General features: G+C 45.0%; 1 protein-coding gene across 5 annotated transcripts in view; it reads left to right on the top strand.

The window, feature by feature from the left end:
* CDYL (chromodomain Y like) overlaps nucleotides 1–19,668 on the top strand; it is a 313,720-nt gene that overhangs the window by 249,965 nt on the left and 44,087 nt on the right. For all 5 annotated transcript variants that reach the window (XM_030208727.1, XM_030208718.1, XM_030208709.1 and 2 more), the window contains one exon: nucleotides 3,215–3,425. In XM_030208727.1, coding sequence (XP_030064587.1) covers nucleotides 3,215–3,425 — 211 coding nt within the window. The remainder of the gene's footprint in view (nucleotides 1–3,214; nucleotides 3,426–19,668) is intronic.

The raw sequence follows: 19,668 nt of genomic DNA on the forward strand, positions 1-19,668 counted from the left end.
ACTTACAGATGTGTGGTTTCTGACAAATCTGCACTGTGACATTGCAAATTAAAACTTTTGAGAACTCTTTAGATGGGAAACTGTATTATCTGAGAAATTTTACAAATTGTAAGTCAGATTTTGTTGTATATTTGGTGCAATGTCCATGTAATAAACTGTACGTGGGTATGACCATCAGAGCCCGGAAAATATGCATATTTGAGCATTGGTTCAACATAAGAAGAACCCACAGTTGAATATTGTGTGAAGCAAGGGTACAACTTTGAAGAGCTGAGATGTTGTGCAATAGATATTATAAGATCAAGTAAAAGAAGTGTGGACTGCAAGTTAAGGTTATATCGCTGTGAATTGTGTTGGATTTTTAAGTTGAACACTTTGGAACCATATGGATTAAATTCAGCAATAGATTGGCATGTGTTCTGTTAAACATTTAACATCAAACTTTATACATTGAATGTTTTTGAAATCTATGTTTCATAAGATTTTGGCATCCTTGCCACATCCCATTTTGGGGGTTTGCGAACAAGTTCATTGAACAAGTTTCTGTGGATCATTAACAGGAAATGATGTGTTAGTAAGAGATTTAAAAAGACGCTGTTGGTGTGTGACATTTTAGCGCCATTTTGAAATGTATAGGAGCGGAGTTAAGTATGTGAACTGTGAGTTAGATTCAATTGAAGAACTGTTTCCTTATCAAATTTGAGCTAAGATTTTATTTTACAGAAAAAGTGCGGTGCAGCTGGAAGCAGCATGGAACCCCTAAGGAAGCTTTTATGGAGGTGAAATGGCAGCCCCATCAGGCATAAAAGATAAGTGCTGAACCTTCCATGTTGCACAATACACCACCACTAAAAGTTTAAAATTATTGTTTTGCATGATAAGAGATTTAAAAGTGCACAAACACAGGATGACATAGTATAAAAAGTGGAGTTTTTGAGATGGATGAAAGAGGAAGAAGTTCCAGTATCTTAAGTTCTGCCATGACTCCTTTGAGTGGGTCTCTGAGGTCTCTTTCTCCTTCCATAAAATAGACACAATTGTATTCACTGAAGCCTTTAGAGAGAAATCACTTAAAAATACTGTCAAACGCTTGTTGGATTTGTGTTATTTACCTTACTCTTTGGACCAGATTGGCTGCTTAGTTTGGGACTGTTACACTGCAATTTCACCCCTGCCTGTAGAGCACAGGTCTCTATTTTACTGTGAAGAGCAGCTCCTCTCCTTGATTAGCATAGCTCCCTCTTTTGTCTGTTCTCTATAGCTCCCTCTCAGCCTGTATAGCACAACTTATTTCTACCTGTATGACGCAGCTCCATCTCTGGATTAGGCTATAATTCCAAGTAGCCATATTTCTGGGCACACCAATGCTCTACTATTAAACTTCAGCTAAGGCTGGTCTCCAAGCCTCCTCGATTTTATATTAAGATTGGACAGCTTTTTATTTTTTGTCTCTCTTGATTGTCCCACCCTTTATGGGCACTACTTTGCTACATCCCATTCATCTGAACTGATCTAGTATGATGAAAAGGAAGGAAAAATTATGTCTTACCTTATAATTTTCTTTCCTTTAGTCCTACTAGACCAAGTCCATACACTCACTCAATTCTTCTACTGGGTTCCTTCCTCTTTGGCTGTTGTTGGGTTTTGTGCATTCTGTTTTCAGATGTTATTTAGGTGCTCTGTCTCACATGTCTCCTGCATCAGTGAAATGCCTGTATACCAGTTGCATATATGCCTCCTCCTTTCTTGGATTTAGTAGCTGATTAGGACAAATGGTCAAATTTCATCACTGTCCTTCACCATGGTCAGGTACACCACTGCTTGGCTATTCAAAATACTGAACATTCCAGGCTGCATGATACCCTTAAGGGGTGAATCATGAGAATTACCTTTTCTCTGTCTCCATCTTCTGGTTGATGGACATAACCCATTCATCTGGACTGGTCCAGTAGGACTAAAGGAAAGAAAATTATCAAGTAAGACTTAATTTTTCCTTATGTTCAGAAAGGAAGGGATGGATTTTGATGCCAACCACCCATCCCCCATGGAAAGCCTCTCAACTTACATTAAAAGGTAAACTCAGAAGTTTTTATTCATGCTTAACTTTGTAATAAATTTTTTCATATATGTAAAATTGCTCATAATAGTTGAGAGACTGCCACAATCCAATGAATCAAAGGCACTGAAATTCAATATAATCATAGCACTTAGAAAAAACTATTAATGCAATAGAAATTTCAATGTCTCACCACTGGTATTGCGGAAAAAAAATTAAATACTGCACTTTGAAAAATTGCTTCAATGTTCTTCATTCCACACCTAAGAGTCTGAGTAGCCATAGCCTCAGTCTCTTTCCATTTCCTGCTGCAGCAGCTGCAGTCTGGTGATGGCGTAGAGGCTAAGGTTTGGGCTACAGCTGCATCCATAATAACCACGTGAACAGTGAGCCTCACTCAACTTTGTGTTAGGAGGAAAAGACCTCAGACATCGCAAAGTATTCTTATCTGCTCTGACAATGATGGGTCAGAATAATAGGCTTTCAGCGACTATTTTGATCATTGGTCAAAAACCTCCTCCACCATAATTTTTACAAAATAATTTTTATAGAGCCTATTATTGGCTTTTCAACATTTTCCTAATGTAGATACTTTACATTCCTTCTGCTCTTCACCTAATTTTTAGTAACTTTCAGCAGCTTAATCAAAAACACTTGCTGCAGTGACACTTATCTGAAACAAGTAGATCCTGACAGGCATTCTTTTCACCTTAGCTTCATCAGGGGATCTTCATTAAAGGTCACTTGCAGTGCTCACTACCAATGTACCGCTCTGCTGCTGAATGATAAGAAGTTGAGTGTGGTTCAACTCACTGTTCACTTGTGTTGTAAAGTGTGAGACATTTCAGCTATTTTCTGTTTAGATTAAGTGTACTTACAGCTGCATCCAGCTACCCACTCTCACCTACCTAGTTTTTCCTGAAATTTTATCAACTTCACAAAAGGGATTTTTCAAGTTTGAAGCCTATCTGTGGAAGCGATGCACACCAGAAAAGGTGATGTCATCAGGGCCTAATAGTCTAAAATATTGCATAATTTGCTCGAAACAGAATTTTCCTTTTATGACAGTGTTTAAGCACTTTCAGATAGTGACGCTTGTTGCCAAAGCACAAGACTAAAGTTTGATTAATATTCCTAAGCATCTGTATTTCTTTTTAGGAATTTTGTGAACACTTTTATTCAGTTTAAGAAACCCATCATTGTAGCAGTAAATGGACCTGCGGTTGGACTTGGAGCATCAATATTGCCTCTTTGTGATGTTGTTTGGGCTAATGAGAAGGCCTGGTTTCAAACACCATACACTACTTTTGGACAAAGTCCTGATGGTTGTTCATCACTCACATTTCCTAGGATAATGGGTCTGGCTTCTGTAAGTATTTTTTCTTTTGTCTCTTTTAACAATTGAAGTTATTGCTGTAAACTGCTTTGCTGGGTCTTCTTTTACAAAAGGCAGTATAGTAAGTTCTCAGTAAACAATAAGCAATAGTTGTATGGAATATGAAACTGAAGTCCTCTTTCTTTATTCTTAATAAAATGGCTTTCCAACTCAAACGTTTCCCCAGTGTTGATTGACTAGTTCAAGGGAAAACAGTTCTAGTTTTAGACAGTGGCGTAGCTATGGGTGGACCTGGATGGGCACAGGTCCACCCATTCTTGGCTCAGGCCCACCCAGCGGTGGAACCCACTTCAACATCTGTCCTCCGTGGCACCCCGGCATCTGCCCATCCATCGCTGAACCCCTTCCCTCTCTGGTGTACCTTACAGGCATCCCTGGCGCCTGCAGTGATCCGTTATTTCTGCCTGTACCGGCCCCGCAGGCTTCCATCGGCCGGGTCCCGCCCTTGCTGATGTCATTTTCTGCTTTCTGTCTGACAGGATCCGGCCAATGGAAGCCTGCGGGGCCAGCGCAGGCAGCAATAATGGATCACTGCAGGCGCTGGGGACGCCTTTAAGGTACACAGGGAAGGGACGGGGTTCAGCGACGGACGGGCAAATGCCAAGACACCATGGGGCTGGCACAGGTATCAATAATGGATCACTGCAGGCGCCAGAGACGCCTGTAAGGTATACCGGGGAAAAGACGGGGTTCAGCGACAGGTAGGCAAATGCCGAGATGGCTCGGAAAAGGAGAGATGATGAGGTAGGTGAAAAAAAAAACCTACATTTTTTTAGATCTCCAGGAGGAAGGGGGAAATGGCATGGTGTGGAAGGGCCCATCCAAAATACTGGGTGGCTATGCCACTGGTTTTAGAAGGCTTAACACAGTCATGTTTTGGAATTATGTGTAATTAATACATATTTATTTTTAAGTAGCATTTCTAGAAATAGACTGCTACTTGCAAGAATCCTTTAACAGTAGATTTAAGCTTTGTAATTAATAACACATGCTACCAGCAGAAAGGCGTGCTACTAACAAAGCTAGCAGTTCTGTATCAAAATTACCAGAAAGAGTCTTTCAGAAGGAAAGACGATGAAAAAAGTGTTGTTTTTTTAATCTAATACCATTATCATTCTTGTTAACCACAGTTTTCCCTTGTTGAGTTCAATGAGGTTTGCAATCTTTCCTCTAGGGATACAAAGTAGTACAGAAGTAAATGCGCCAAAGTGAATATTACAATAAAATTCAATATAAAATAAAAGCAGTATCAAAACAGTTAACCCTCTCAGAAGTTTATGACTATTGAACAGAAAAGTTTTAACTTTCTTCCAAAATTTCAAATAGTTCTGTTCCAACCTAGCATAACAACGGAAAAAATTCCATAGAGACACACTCATAACTGAAAATATGGTTTTAACCACACTAAAAATATATACATTTTTAAAAGAAGGGGGATGAAGAATAAGATTATCTCATAAACGAAAGAGAATCTACTTAGGGGAACAGAAGCAATATTAATTAGGAGTTCAGAAGTTACACCATAGAGAATCTGGAGAAGCAAACACACTTCTTTAAGTAAAATTTGTTCATTAATCAGCAACTAGTGCAATTCCGCTATGTAGCCAGAAATATTGGTAAACTTATTAAATTTAAAAATCAAATGAACAGCTGTGTTTTGTATAAGTTGAAGCTTCCCTAAATATTTGACAGACAAACCCAAATAGAGAACACTGCAGTAGTCTAGGTGGGAGAGAATCAACATTTGAACGAAAAGAGCAAATATATCCTGATTGAAAAATGATCTTATCAAACATAATTGCCTCAGTTGAAAAAATGTTTTCCACCAGAGAAGAGTAATCTGAGGGACCATAGGTCCAGGACGAATCAAGAATCAATCCCAACCCCCTGGACTCAGTCTCTACCAGTATAGATTGATCAAACATGGGGCACAGAGACTATGAATGACTGCTTTTAATAGTTCAAATTGTTAGTTTTTATGATGATTGTTTTAGTATTTTAAATATTCCACTAGACTTGTTTGATTACGTGATTAATTGGGATTTATTAACCACCTTTATGAAGAGATTTACCCAAGGCGATGAAGCAGAATGAAAACCAGCAGTATTGTAGCCCACCAAATATCTGTCAGAAAATAGTGAATTTTTTTTATAGAGCTATAGTCCATACCAGATTTGAATTAATGATGGACAGCCCCATTATAGACAGGAAGTAGAAGTCAGAATTGAGACATCCAGGTGTCATGAAACTCCTAGCATCCACCTGGGGCTAATCCTACAGCCACCTAAAGGGTCTGTCCCAGCACTTCTCAGGCCTGCCTGCACCTGTGCACATGCTCTACACTGGCATACCCTCCACCCCACCTCACTGGGTTTCTCTTGCCTCTGGGTGAGTGTCCCACCTGCAAGTTAATTCTTAGGATAGTGGGGCCACAATCCCAGGTGTCCCACAGTTCATAGAAAACACCCACAGACCCAAAAACACAATCCACCAGGATTCTTAGTTAGTCCAGGACAGCAGTCCAGGAGTGGCCTAGTGGTTAGCGTGGTGGACTTTGTTCCTGGGGAACTGGGTTCGATTCCCACTGCAGGCACAGGCAGCTCCTTGTGACTCTGGGCAAGTCACTTAACCCTCCATTGCCCCAGGTACAAATAAGTACCTGTATATAATATGTAAGTCGCATTGAGCCTGTTATGTGTGGGAAAGCGCGGGGTAAAAATATAACAAAAATAAAATAAATAAATAAATATACATAGTAACATAGTAGATGACAGTAAAGAAAGACCTGCACGGTCTATCCAGTCTGCCCAACAAGATAAACTCATATGTGCTACTTTTTGTGTATACCTGACCTTGATTTACATCTGCCATTTTCAGGGCACAGACCGTAGAAGTCTGCCCAGCACTAGCCCCACCTCCCAACCACTAGCCCCACCTCCCACCACCGGCTCTGCCACCCAATCTCCGCTAAGCTTCTGAGGATCCATTCCTTCTGAACAGGATTCCTTTATGTTTATCCCACGCATTTTTGAAATCCATTACCGTTTTCATCTCCACCTCCCATGGGAGGGCATGCCAAGTATCTACCACTCTCCGTGAAAAAATACTTCCTAACATTTTTCTTGAGTCTGCCTCCCTTCAATCTCATTTCATGTCCTCTAGTTCTACCGCCTTCCCATCTACGGAAAAGGTTCGTTTGCAGATTAATAACTTTCAAATATTTGAACATATGTATCATATCACCCCTGTTTCTCCTTTCCTCCATGGTATACATGTTCAGGTCAACAAGTCTCTCCTCATACGTCTTGTAACGCAAATCCCATACCATTCTTGTAGCTTTTCTTTGCACTGCTTCAATTCTTTTTACATCCTTAGCAAGATAGAGCCTCCAAAACTGAATACAATACTCCAGGTGGGGCCTCACCAACGACTTATACAGGTGCATTAAAACCTCTTTTCTTCTGCTAGTCACACCTCTCTCTATACAGCCTAGCAACCTTCTAGCTACGGCCACCGCCTTGTCACACTGTTTCGTCACCTTCAGATCCTCAGATACTATCACCCCAAGATCCCTCTACCTATCCATACATATCAGACTCTCACCGCCTAGCACATACGTCTCCCGTAGATTTCTACCCCCTAAGTGCATCACTTTGCATTTCTTCGCATTGAATTTTAATTGCAAAACCTTAGACCATTCTAGCTTCCGCAGATCCTTTTTCATGTTTTCCACTCCCTCCCAGGTGTCCACTCTGTTACAAATCTTAGTATCATCCGCAAAAAGGCAAACTTTACCTTCTAACCCTTCGGCAATGTCACTCACAAATACAGTGGTGGAAATAAGTATTTGATCCCTTGCTGATTTTGTAAGTTTGCCCACTGACAAAGACATGAGCAGCCCATAATTGAAGGGTAGGTTATTGGTAACAGTGAGAGATAGCACATCACAAATTAAATCCGGAAAATCACATTGTGGAAAGTATATGAATTTATTTGCATTCTGCAGAGGGAAATAAGTATTTGATCCCCCACCAACCAGTAAGAGATCTGGCCCCTACAGACCAGGTAGATGCTCCAAATCAACTCGTTACCTGCATGACAGACAGCTGTCGGCAATGGTCACCTGTATGAAAGACACCTGTCCACAGACTCAGTGAATCAGTCAGACTCTAACCTCTACAAAATGGCCAAGAGCAAGGAGCTGTCTAAGGATGTCAGGGACAAGATCATACACCTGCACAAGGCTGGAATGGGCTACAAAACCATCAGTAAGACGCTGGGCGAGAAGGAGACAACTGTTGGTGCCATAGTAAGAAAATGGAAGTAGTACAAAATGACTGTCAATCGACAAAGATCTGGGGCTCCACGCAAAATCTCACCTTGTGGGGTATCCTTGATCATGAGGAAGGTTAGAAATCAGCCTACAACTACAAGGGGGGAACTTGTCAATGATCTCAAGGCAGCTGGGACCACTGTCACCACGAAAACCATTGGTAACACATTACGACATAACGGATTGCAATCCTGCAGTGCCCGCAAGGTCCCCCTGCTCCGGAAGGCACATGTGACGGCCCGTCTGAAGTTTGCCAGTGAACACCTGGATGATGCCGAGAGTGATTGGGAGAAGGTGCTGTGGTCAGATGAGACAAAAATTGAGCTCTTTGGCATGAACTCAACTCGCCGTGTTTGGAGGAAGAGAAATGCTGCCTATGACCCAAAGAACACCGTCCCCACTGTCAAGCATGGAGGTGGAAATGTTATGTTTTGGGGGTGTTTCTCTGCTAAGGGCACAGGACTACTTCACCGCATCAATGGGAGAATGGATGGGGCCATGTACCGTACAATTCTGAGTGACAACCTCCTTCCCTCCGCCAGGGCCTTAAAAATGGGTCGTGGCTGGGTCTTCCAGCACGACAATGACCCAAAACATACAGCCAAGGCAACAAAGGAGTGGCTCAGGAAGAAGCACATTAGGGTCATGGAGTGGCCTAGCCAGTCACCAGACCTTAATCCCATTGAAAACTTATGGAGGGAGCTGAAGCTGCGAGTTGCCAAGCGACAGCCCAGAACTCTTAATGATTTAGAGATGATCTGCAAAGAGGAGTGGACCAAAATTCCTCCTGACATGTGTGCAAACCTCATCATCAACTACAGAAGACGTCTGACCGCTGTGCTTGCCAACAAGGGTTTTGCCACCAAGTATTAGGTCTTGTTTGCCAGAGGGATTAAATACTTATTTCCCTCTGCAGAATGCAAATAAATTCATATACTTTCCACAATGTGATTTTCCGGATTTAATTTGTGATGTGCTATCTCTCACTGTTACCAATAACCTACCCTTCAATTATGGGCTGCTCATGTCTTTGTCAGTGGGCAAACTTACAAAATCAGCAAGGGATCAAATACTTATTTCCACCACTGTATATTGAACAGAATCGGCCCCAGCACCAATCCCTGAGGCACTCCACTACTCACCTTTCCCTAATCCGAGCGAATTCCATTAACCACCACCGTCAACCAGTTCCTAATCCAGTTCACCACATTGGGTCCTATCTTCAGCGTGTCAACTTTATTCAAGAGCCTCCTGTGGGGAACCGTGTCAAAAGCTTTGCTGAAATCTAAGTAGATTATGTCCATAGCACGTCCCTGATTCAATTCTCCGGTCATGCCGTCAAAGAATTCAATGAGATTCGTTTGGCACGATTTACCTTTGGTAAAACCATGTTGTCTCTGATCTTGCAATTTAATAGCTTCCAGGAAATTCACAATCCTTTCCTTCAGCATCGCTTCCATTACTTTTCCAATAACCAAAGTGAGGCTTGCCGGCCTGTAGTTTCCAGCTTCTTCCCTATCACCACTTTTGTGAAGAGGGACCACATCCACCGTTCTCCAATCCCATGGAACCTCTCCCGTCTCCAAGGATTTATTAAACAAATCTTTAAGAGGACCCGCCATGTCTGGTACCATGAGACGATTATGTGATGCCTTCGGCATCAAGTATTTATGGACATCTGCACACCAACCTCATACCAATGGTTTGGTTGAGCATTTAAACAAAATATTACAATATATGCTCCATAAGGGTCTGGATGGATACTGTGAAGAATGGGACCAGTTACTCCCATTTGTACGGTATGCAGCCCAGGAAGCAATGAAGACCATGCTAGGTGTATCCTCATTTGAATTGCTGTATAGGAGAGAGGACAGAGATCTAGTAAATTCCTATCTGGATGGCTTTAAGAAATGTATGAAGGTGGCACAGACTAAGAGCATGGAACAGACTAAGAGCTTGCAAAAGACATATTAGGGGTAATTCCCTACAGCATGCCTGAAATTGGGTGCTGGGATAATGTGCGCTGAGTGCACTTGTCAACATTGAACTTCATCTGCCAGTTGGACGCCCAATCTCCTAGTCTCGCGAGGTCCTCCTGTAATCTTTCACACTCCTCCTGCGACTTGACGGCCCTGAATAACTTTGTGTCATCTGTGAATTTAATTACCTCTCTAGTTACTCCCATCACTAGGTCATTTATAAATATGTTAAAAAGCAGCAGTCCCAGCACAGACCCCTGAGGGACCCCACTAACTACCCTTCTCCATTGAGAATACTGACCATTCAACCCTACTCTCTGCTTCCTATCTTTCAACCGGCTCTTAATCCACAATAATACCCTACCTCCGATCCCATGACTCTCCAGTTTCCTCTGGAGTCTTTCATGAGGCACTTTGTTGAACGCCTTCTGAAAATCCAGATACACAATATCCACCGGCTCCCCATTGTCCACATGTTTGTTCACCCCCTCAACAAAAGGCAGTAGATTGGTGAGGCAAGACCTCCCTTCACTAAATCCGTGCTGACTTTGTCTCATGAGCCCATGTTTTTGTATGTGCTCTGTTATTTTATTCTTAATAATAGCCTCTACCATTTTGCCCGGCACCGACGTCAGACTCACCAGTCTATAATTTCCCGGATCTCCTCTGGAACCTTTTTTTAAAAATCGACGTTACATTGGCAGTCTTTCGGTACCTCAGCTGATTTTAGGGATAGATTGCATATTACTAACAGTAGCTCTACAAGTTCATTTTTCAGTTCTATTAATACTCTTGGATGAATACCATCCGGTCCTGGTGATTTACTACTCTTCAGTTTGCAGAATTGACCCATTACATCCTCCAAGTTTACAGAGAATTCATTTAGTTTCTGTGACTCACCCGCTTCAAATACCCTTTCTGGCACCGGTGTCCCTCCCAAATCATCCTCGGTGAAGACCGAAGCAAAGAATTCATTTAACTTCTCTGCTACGGCTTTGTCTTCCCTGATCGCCCCTTTAACACCACCGTCGTCCAGCGGCCCAACCGATTCTTTGGCCGGCTTCCTGCTTTTGATGTATCTAAAAAAAATTTTACTATGTGTTTTCGCTTCTAACGCCAACCTTTTTTCAAAGTCCTTTTTCGCCCTCCTTATCTCCCCTTTGCATTTGACTCGGCATTCCTTATGTTTTATCTTATTATTTTCAGTTGGTTCGCTTCTCCATTTTCTGAAGGATTGTTTTTTGGCTCTAATGGCTTCCTTTACCTTACTGTTTAGCCACGCCGGCTGACGTTTGGTCTTTTTTCCTCGTTTTCTAATGCAAGCATGTCTTTTTGGCACACACTGGGCCAGTTTTTACCACGTCTGGGAAAAGGGGCTTTTTTCAATGGGCTGGGAAAAGGGCCTGTAGTAAAATTGAAACCAGCGCGCACCTATTTACGACCTGAGCCCTTAGTTGAGCCCTTAAAGCCACCCAATGATCTAGCGGTAAGGGCTCAAATGCTACACGCGTGGTGACCAGTTGGTGCATGCCAACTGCCAATTAACACCGGAAACACAGTGTAGTAGGAAATTTAAAAATAATTTGTCCAGGCGTTATGGGCGCTTGCCAAATCCAAAATTACTGCCTGGGGTGCACACTAGTCTGTTGGTAGTCTCATTCTGGTGCAATCTGCATGCGCTTAGAGCCTACTACACCTTTGTGAAAGGGCCCCTGAGTCTTTAATTTATGCTTCTTTGTATGATTGGTTTAATTTGTACTGATTTTGTTTACTACAAGCTGTGTTATTTGAATGATGTGTTCATTTTTAAAATTTGTAACCCACAGTGAACTATATTGGTATTTGTGGGCTATAAATCCTGTATAAAATAAAATAAAAATCATTCGCAACAAGTAGTATGGAATCAATCTCTTTCAACAGAGTAGAAAATGATTTGAGGAGTCCCTCAGGGCTCATCCTTGTCCTGTCCTTTTTAACATACATCTGAGTGAATTGCAATATGTGCTTAGCTCCTTTGAAGTAATGTATTTTTCTTATTCAGAGGTAATTTCTTTAATCTTTCTAGTAGTGAGGAGTGTTCAGGACACTATATTACAGATGTCAGAGGTGTTTGATTCTATCTCAATGTGGATGCTTGCAAATCATTTGAAAATTAACCCAGTTAAAACAAATGTTCTGTGGGTTGCAGGTAAAGATGTTAAGCTGCCACAAGAGAAAATTAAGCTATTTTCAGCGGAGGTTCCAATTCTGAGAGAGAGAAAAATTCTAGGAGTAATTTTGGATTCTTCATTAACTATGGATAAACAAATGAATATAATAGTCAAGAAATCTTTTTTTTAAATTGAAACTGTTAAGTTGGAAAAAACTGTTGCAGTGTTTCAATTTTAAACAATTATGCAATCTGTGGTATTAAGCCAAATTGATTATTGTAATATTGTTCTGTTAAAAATACCAGAAAGACAATTATGTCGACTTTAAATTATACAGATGCGGCTGAAAAGCTGATTTTAGGTGGAAATTATAACGATCGTGTTACTTCAGAGTTTGTGGAATTGCACTAGCTGCCGGTAAAGGCAAGGATACATTTTAAATTGTTGTCATTTGTTTTTAAGATTTTATATGGTTTAGCTCCAGAATATCTTCAGTATATAATCTCTGTTTACTCACCTTCTAAGGTGCTACATTCTGCTCAGGAAATTAGATTATGTATCCCAACAAAACAAGTCTGTCAAAAATTGACTACTAGGCAGAGAATTTTAAATGGCAGTTCATTCTGATGTCCAGGAATGAACTGCTATACCCTATTCAAAATATTATTTGTTATAATGCTTTTAGGAGACCAGTTAAAGGTTTTCTTTTTGCTTTGTATTTGACAGGGGTTTGATTTACAGACTTAGGATAATTATTATGGAAATACATTGTTATAATGAGGGATTGTCTCATTGATCTTCTCTTTTCTGAAGTAATCTGCCTAGAGCCTCTTTTTTGGTAAAGCGGAATAAAAATACCAATATTGGATTAGATTGGAATTCAAGACATATTTCCTGAGCAAATGTGTCTTGATTAGAACTCTGAAGTGCCTGGACTCGATAGCTGATAATAAAAAAAGTCTTAACTGTTTTATCCAGTGTTTCTGCCTGAAATGAAAATTTATCTATTAGCTTAACTCTCTTCATACTACTTAAAGAAGAAAAAGTGAACAAAGTAACTTCTACTAACTCTAGATTTCCCTTGAAACACAAAATGATTTTAAAAATATAAGGGAGCCAAACCGTAAAGGACCTTATATACGAGGCAGAAAATTTAAATAGCACCCTTGAATGCACAGGAAGCCAATGAGCTTTCATGTAGAAAGCAGACAGACTTATCAATTAACTTTTTTGTAAATTCATGTTGTCCAGTACCTTGGTCAGACCATTATTTGGTTGATTTTAAAATTAGTTGGAGGGCGATGAGAAAAAGAAAGCATATGAAGCAGTTGTTAAACAATACAATACTAAAGGCAAGATTGATCCAGTTAGTTTTTGGAATAGAATGGATGATTTGATTTTTTTTTTCAGAGGGTGTGAACTAGGAAGATAATCTTTTTTTCTGAGTGGAATGAAAAAAGTGAGTTAGTGTTGGATGAAATTGCCCCTTTGACAATGAAATGGTTTGATGAGGAATTATTGAAACGGGATATCGGAAGATTAGAGTCTGGAGAACATTCTTACAGATGAGAATAAGAAAATATAGCAGCAAGTGATTCATAAATATAAATATATGATATTGATTAAAAGGAAAGAATATTATTCGAAGTTGATAGGGAAAAAAAGTTAGCAAGCAAAATTTTAACATAGTTAATATATTGCTGGATGTGGACCAGCTAACCAGATCTGAAAATGCTTCTTAACCATTGTCTAATACATTTGCTACCTTTTTCAGAGAAAAGGTATTATCTTTAAGGACGCAGGTTACTACTGTAGATATTCCTAAATTAATGAATGATTCCATATCATCATGCTGATCAATCCATAGACTGGTGGGTTGTGTCCATCTACCAGCAGGTGGAGATAGAGAGCAATCCTTTTGCCTCCCTATATGTGGTCATGTGCTGCCGGAAACTCCTCAGTATGTTCTCTATCTCAGCAGGTGGTGGTCACACACAGCAGCAGCTCTGGCTAGGCCTCCAAGCCTAATTTTTAGGTTTTGTTGAGTGCCTGGGGTTGAGGGCTCTTCTTGAGCAAGTGCAAACCTGGTGGCGCCAGGTCCCTCCTTTTCTCCCCCCTCCCGCTGGCTCCGTTAAAAAAAAAAAAAAAAAAAATTTTGGACGTCCTTAAGGGCGTTTATTTCGACGTTTATTTAAACGTTTATTGCAGCTACTCACTGGGACACCAGGTCGTTACAGCTCGGAGCGAGAAGCAGGTAATTTTTACCTTTTTATAGCGGGCAGGGGGTTCCCCAATTGATCTCCACGTGGCCTATGGCGTCGGAGGGCGAGGGCGCGAAGAATCGCTCCCCGGACCGCGTGTGCGCTTCTAGCGGGGATGCGGGGGTTTTAAAGTCTGATTTGCCCTTGTTGGGTGTCAGTTTGGAGGCCGGTCAGTGTCCCGGGTCTTCCTCCGGCGCGGCGGTTTTTCCCGCCATAAACGCCCATCCCCTGCTGCTCGCCTCCGCCATCTTGGCCGGCCACTCTGCTCGGACGGCTTCTTCTTGGGCCGCCCTTGAGCTGGGAGACGTTCATGCCATGGCCGCCCTTGATTTGGGCGACGGCAAAAAAGCGGCTAAAGTTAAGCGCCGTTCTTCCCGCGCGGCTCCTTCGCGGAGTGTCGCGCCGGACGCCATCTTGGATGCGCAGCATGTTGCTCCCCCACTCTTGCGAGCGCCGGTTGAGGGTGCGTCTAAGGCTGTGGCCCAGGCTGCTGAAATACACAGTCTGGGGGGTTTCTCCCCCGAGTTTATTTTGCTGCTGCATCAGGCATTCCTTATGCAAAACGCTTCCCCTTCTCCCTTGTCCGATAACGGGGTTGAGGCCCCCGGAAGTAAACGCCCTCGGGTGGATTCCCGGGCCTTAGAGGACGCTGTTTCCTCTGATGTAGATGAGGGCAGTGTATTTGAGTTCTCCCAACGGTCCTTTGCGGATTCCTTGGAGGAGACGGATTCCCGCTCGGATGGAGCGGATGACCCCTCTGCAGCACGGATCTTTCGCTCAGAGGATTTGCCCAACCTGTTAATGCAGGCCATGAGCATTTTAAAGATTTCCTCTCCGGAGGACGTCTCTCCCTCAGCCCCTGTTGGCTCCGCCATTATGCTGAGGACGAAGCGCCCGCCTAGAACCTTCCACGTGCATGATGCCATGCACACCTTAATTTCGGCTCAATGGGCTGTCCCGGAAGCGAGCCTCAAAGTGGCTAGGGCTATGTTCCGCCTCTATCCTTTGCCTGAAAGTGAACGTGAGGCCTTTCTTTGGCCTACCGTGGATTCTTTAATCACTGCGGTGACTAAGAAAACGGCGTTGCCGGAGGAAGGTGGCACGGCCCTAAAGGACACCCAAGACAGAAGATTGGAGGCGGCCTTAAGGTCGTCCTTCGAGGCAGCTGCCTTAAGTTTGCAGGCCTCAGTTTGTGGTTCCTACGTGGCCAGGGCGTGCCTGACGATTGTGCAGCGGGCTTCCCCCTCGGATCCTTCCTTGAGGGCTGACTGGCGGGCCCTGGAATCGGGCTTGGCTTATTTGGCAGACTTACTGTATGATGTCTTGAGAGCCTCGGCTAAAGGTATGGCTCAGACAGTCTCTGCGCGGCGCTGGCTTTGGCTGAAACATTGGTCTGCGGACCACGCCTCTAAGTCCCGCCTGGCTAAGTTGCCTTTTAAAGGCAAGCTGCTCTTTGGGGTCGAGCTGGACAAAATCGTGACCGATCTCGGCACGTCTAAGGGCAAGAGGTTACCAGAGGTCAGGGCTCGGGCCAGTGCTCGCCCCGGTATCTCCAGAGGACGGTTTCAAGAAGCCTGTCGGTACCACCCGGGCAAGTCGGGCTCCTCTGCCCCCTCTTCCTTCAAAAGGAACTTCTCCCCCAAGCAGCATTCCTTTCGCAGAGACCGCCGTCCCGGAGGTACGCCCTCCGGTCCTCCCCCAGGGTCTCGTACCCAATGACGGGGTCCTGGTCCATGGCCCAGTGCAGATTGGAGGACGCCTGTCCTCGTTTCTGGGCGAGTGGACCAAAGTAACTTCAGACGCTTGGGTGCTGGAAGTCATCAGAGACGGCTACAAGTTAGAGTTCTGCCGACCCTTAAGAGACGGGTTTATACTCTCTCCCTGCAAGTCTCCGGTCAAGCTGTGGCAGTGCAGCAGACCTTGGACAACCTGATCCGCCTGGGTGCGGTCGTTCCGGTGCCAGAAAATCAGATTGGCAAGGGACGTTACTCCATTTACTTTGTGGTACCAAAGAAAGGAGGTTCTGTCCAGCCTATCCTCGACCTCAAAGGGGTCAATCGGGCCTTGAAAGTGCGGCACTTTCGCATGGAGACTTTCCGCTCTGTTATAGCGGCAGTGAAGGTAGGAGAGTTCTTGGCTTCCTTGGACATCAAGGAAGCGTACCTGCATATTCCCATCTGGCCTCCTCATCAACGCTTTCTGCGTTTTGCAGTCCTGAGCCGACACTTCCAGTTCAGAGCCCTCCCTTTCGGGTTGGCTACTGCTCCGCGGACCTTCTCCAAAGTAATGGTGGTCATCGCGGCCTTCCTGCGAAAGGAAGGAGTACAAGTCCATCCTTATCTGGACGACTGGTTGATCCGAGCCCCCTCTTATGCAGAGTGCGGCAAAGCTGTGGACCGGCTGGTTGCTCTTTTGAGCTCCCTGGGGTGGATCATCAACTGGGAGAAGAGCCAGCTGCGCCCGACTCAGTCCCTGGAGTATCTGGGAGTTCGATTCGACACCCAAGTGGGCAGAGTGTTCCTGCCAGACAATCGGATTGTCAAGCTTCAGGCTCAGGTGGACCGGTTCCTAGTAGCCTCTCCTCTTCGGGCTTGGGACTATGTGCAGCTGTTGGGCTCTGTGACGGCTACGATGGAAGTAGTGCCCTGGGCCAGGGCTCATATGAGACCACTACAACACTCTCTGCTGCAGCGCTGGACTCCGATGTCGGAGGATTATGCTGTGCGCCTTCCCTTGGACCCAGCAGTGCGCAAGGCGCTGAGCTGGTGGCTGAAGACAGACAAGTTGTCTGCAGGAATGCCTCTGGTGACCCCGGAGTGGATTGTCGTCACAACGGACTCCTCTTTGTCGGGCTGGGGAGCCCACTGCTTGGGAAGGACAGCGCAGGGGCTCTGGTCTCCTGCAGAGGCAAAGTGGTCTATCAACCTCCTGGAACTCAGAGCCATTCGCTTGGCGCTTTTGGAGTTCATCCCGGTACTGGCGTTGAAGCCAGTACGGGTCCTGTCGGACAATGCCACGGCTGTGGCCTATGTCAACCTCCAGGGAGGTACCAAGAGCGCCCCTCTAGCCAAGGAGGCCATGAATCTATGCCACTGGGCGGAAGCGAACCTGGAACAGCTGTCAGCGGCCCACATTGCCGGAGTCATGAATGTCAAGGCGGACTTTCTCAGTCACCATACCTTGGAGCCCGGAGAGTGGCAGCTATCTGCTCAGGCGTTCTTGGACATCACGAAGCGCTGGGGCCAGCCGAGCCTAGATCTGATGGCGTCATCGGCCAATTGCCAAGTGCCGCGCTTTTTCAGCAGAGGACGGGACCCTCGATCCCTGGGAGTAGATGCTCTTCTCCAACAGAGGCCGACACAAGAGCTTCTCTATGTGTTCCCGCCCTGGCCCATGTTGGGCAGGGTGCTAGACCGGGTGGCAAAGCATCGGGGCCGGATAATCCTGGTGGGTCCGGACTGGCCCAGACGTCCCTGGTATGCGGACTTGATCAGGCTCTCAGTCGACGATCCTCTGCGGCTGCCAGTGGAGCAGGGCCTGTTACATCAGAGTCCCGTGGTGATGGAGGATCCCTCCCCCTTTGGTCTTACGGCCTGGCTATTGAGCGGCAGCGTCTGAGAAAGAAGGGCTTCTCAGACAAGGTCATCGCCACTATGCTGAGAGCGAGGAAGCGCTCTACTTCTACTGCTTACGCCAGGGTTTGGCGTATCTTTGCAGCGTGGTGTGAAGCAGGCTCACTTTCTCCCTTCACTGCTCCAATTTCTTCAGTGTTGGCGTTCCTGCAAGAAGGTCTGGAGAAAGGCCTGTCGCTCAGTTCCCTTAAAGTCCAGGTAGCGGCTCTGGCTTGCTTCAGGGGCCGCCTGAAGGGTGCTTTCCTGGCTTCGCAGCCAGATGTGGTGCGCTTTCTCAAGGGAGTTAATCACCTGCGCCCTCCTCTGCACTCAGTGGTGCCTGCGTGGAATCTCAACCTGGTGCTAAGAGCCTTGCAGAAGCCGCCTTTTGAACCCTTGTCAAGGGCATCTCTGAAAGACCTGACGTTGAAGGCAGTCTTTTTGGTGGCTATCACTTCAGCCAGAAGAGTTTCCGAGCTCCAGGCACTCTCATGTCGAGAGCCCTTTCTGCAGTTCACTGAGGCAGGAGTGGCTATTCGCACATTGCCTTCCTTCCTGCCCAAGATTGTTTCTCGCTTCCATGTGAATCAGCAGCTCTGTCTCCCTTCTTTTCGTAGGGAGGACTACCCAGAGGAATACTCTGCTCTCAAATATCTGGATGTGAGACGAGTCATCATCAGATACTTGGAAGTGACCAATGATTTCCGGAAATCGGATCATCTGTTTGTCCTGTTTGCAGGTCCTCGTAAGGGTCTGCAGGCTGCTAAGCCTACAGTGGCAAGATGGGTCAAGGAAGCCATTGCAGCGGCTTATGTGACCGCGGGGAAGGCGCCGCCTATCCAGCTGAAGGCTTACTCCACTAGAGCTCAGGCAGCCTCGATAGCAGAGGCCGGGTCCGTCTCCTTGGAAGAGATTTGCAAGGCGGCAACTTGGGCTTCGGCCCATACCTTCTCCAGGCATTACCGCTTGACTGTGGCTGCTCGGGCGGAGGCCCGGTTTGGAGCTTCAGTGTTGCAGTCAGGGATTTCAATGTCCCGCCCTGGGTGAGTACTGCTTCGGTACATCCCACCAGTCTATGGATTGATCAGCATGATGATATGGAAGGTAAAATTATGTATCATACCTGATAATTTTCTTTCCATTAATCATAGCTGATCAATCCATAGCCCCTCCCAGATATCTGTACTGTTTATATTCTGGTTGCATTTCAGGTTCAAGTTTAGTCTCCAGTTCCTGTTCAGGAGGACTTCGTGTTCAAGTTTTTCAATGGATTCTTCAAGAGTTGAGACGAATTTGTGTTACAGTGAGCTGCTGCATTCCTCTCCCCTCCGTTTTACGGGGCTGGATTGAGACTTAAATTCTGCCGGCGCTCCCTCCCGCTTTGTGCGGCAGTAGGGCAGCTTTGTACCCCTCCCGCTTCGGCGGTGTTAGGGTCAGTCAGCTCCTCCCGCGGTTGCGGTTGCAGGATAAGCCAGATCCCCCCACATCGGCGGGTGTGGTGTCCCTCCCCCGCTCCGCGGGGATGAGCTGGACGGATTCCCCTCCCCCACTTGTGTGGGGATGAGCTGGGTTAATTCCCCTCCCCCGTTTCGGCGGTGGTGAGCTGGGCAGAGTGTCCCTTTGTGGGTGTAATTCTCTAAGTGCTGAGTCCTGCGGATGGAGCTTGGATATCGACATACTGAGGAGTTTCCGGCAGCACATGACCACATATAGGGAGGCAAAAGGATTGCTCTCTATCTCTACCTGCTGGTAGATGGACACAACCCACCAGTCTATGGATTGATCAGCTATGATTTATGGAAAGAAAATTATCAGGTATGATACATAATTTTACCTTTGGAGATCGCTGCTGATAGGAGTTGGAGTAGCTTTGATATTATAG

Source organism: Microcaecilia unicolor, chromosome 1, assembly GCF_901765095.1.
Source record: "Microcaecilia unicolor chromosome 1, aMicUni1.1, whole genome shotgun sequence".
Lineage (NCBI taxonomy): Eukaryota > Metazoa > Chordata > Amphibia > Gymnophiona > Siphonopidae > Microcaecilia > Microcaecilia unicolor.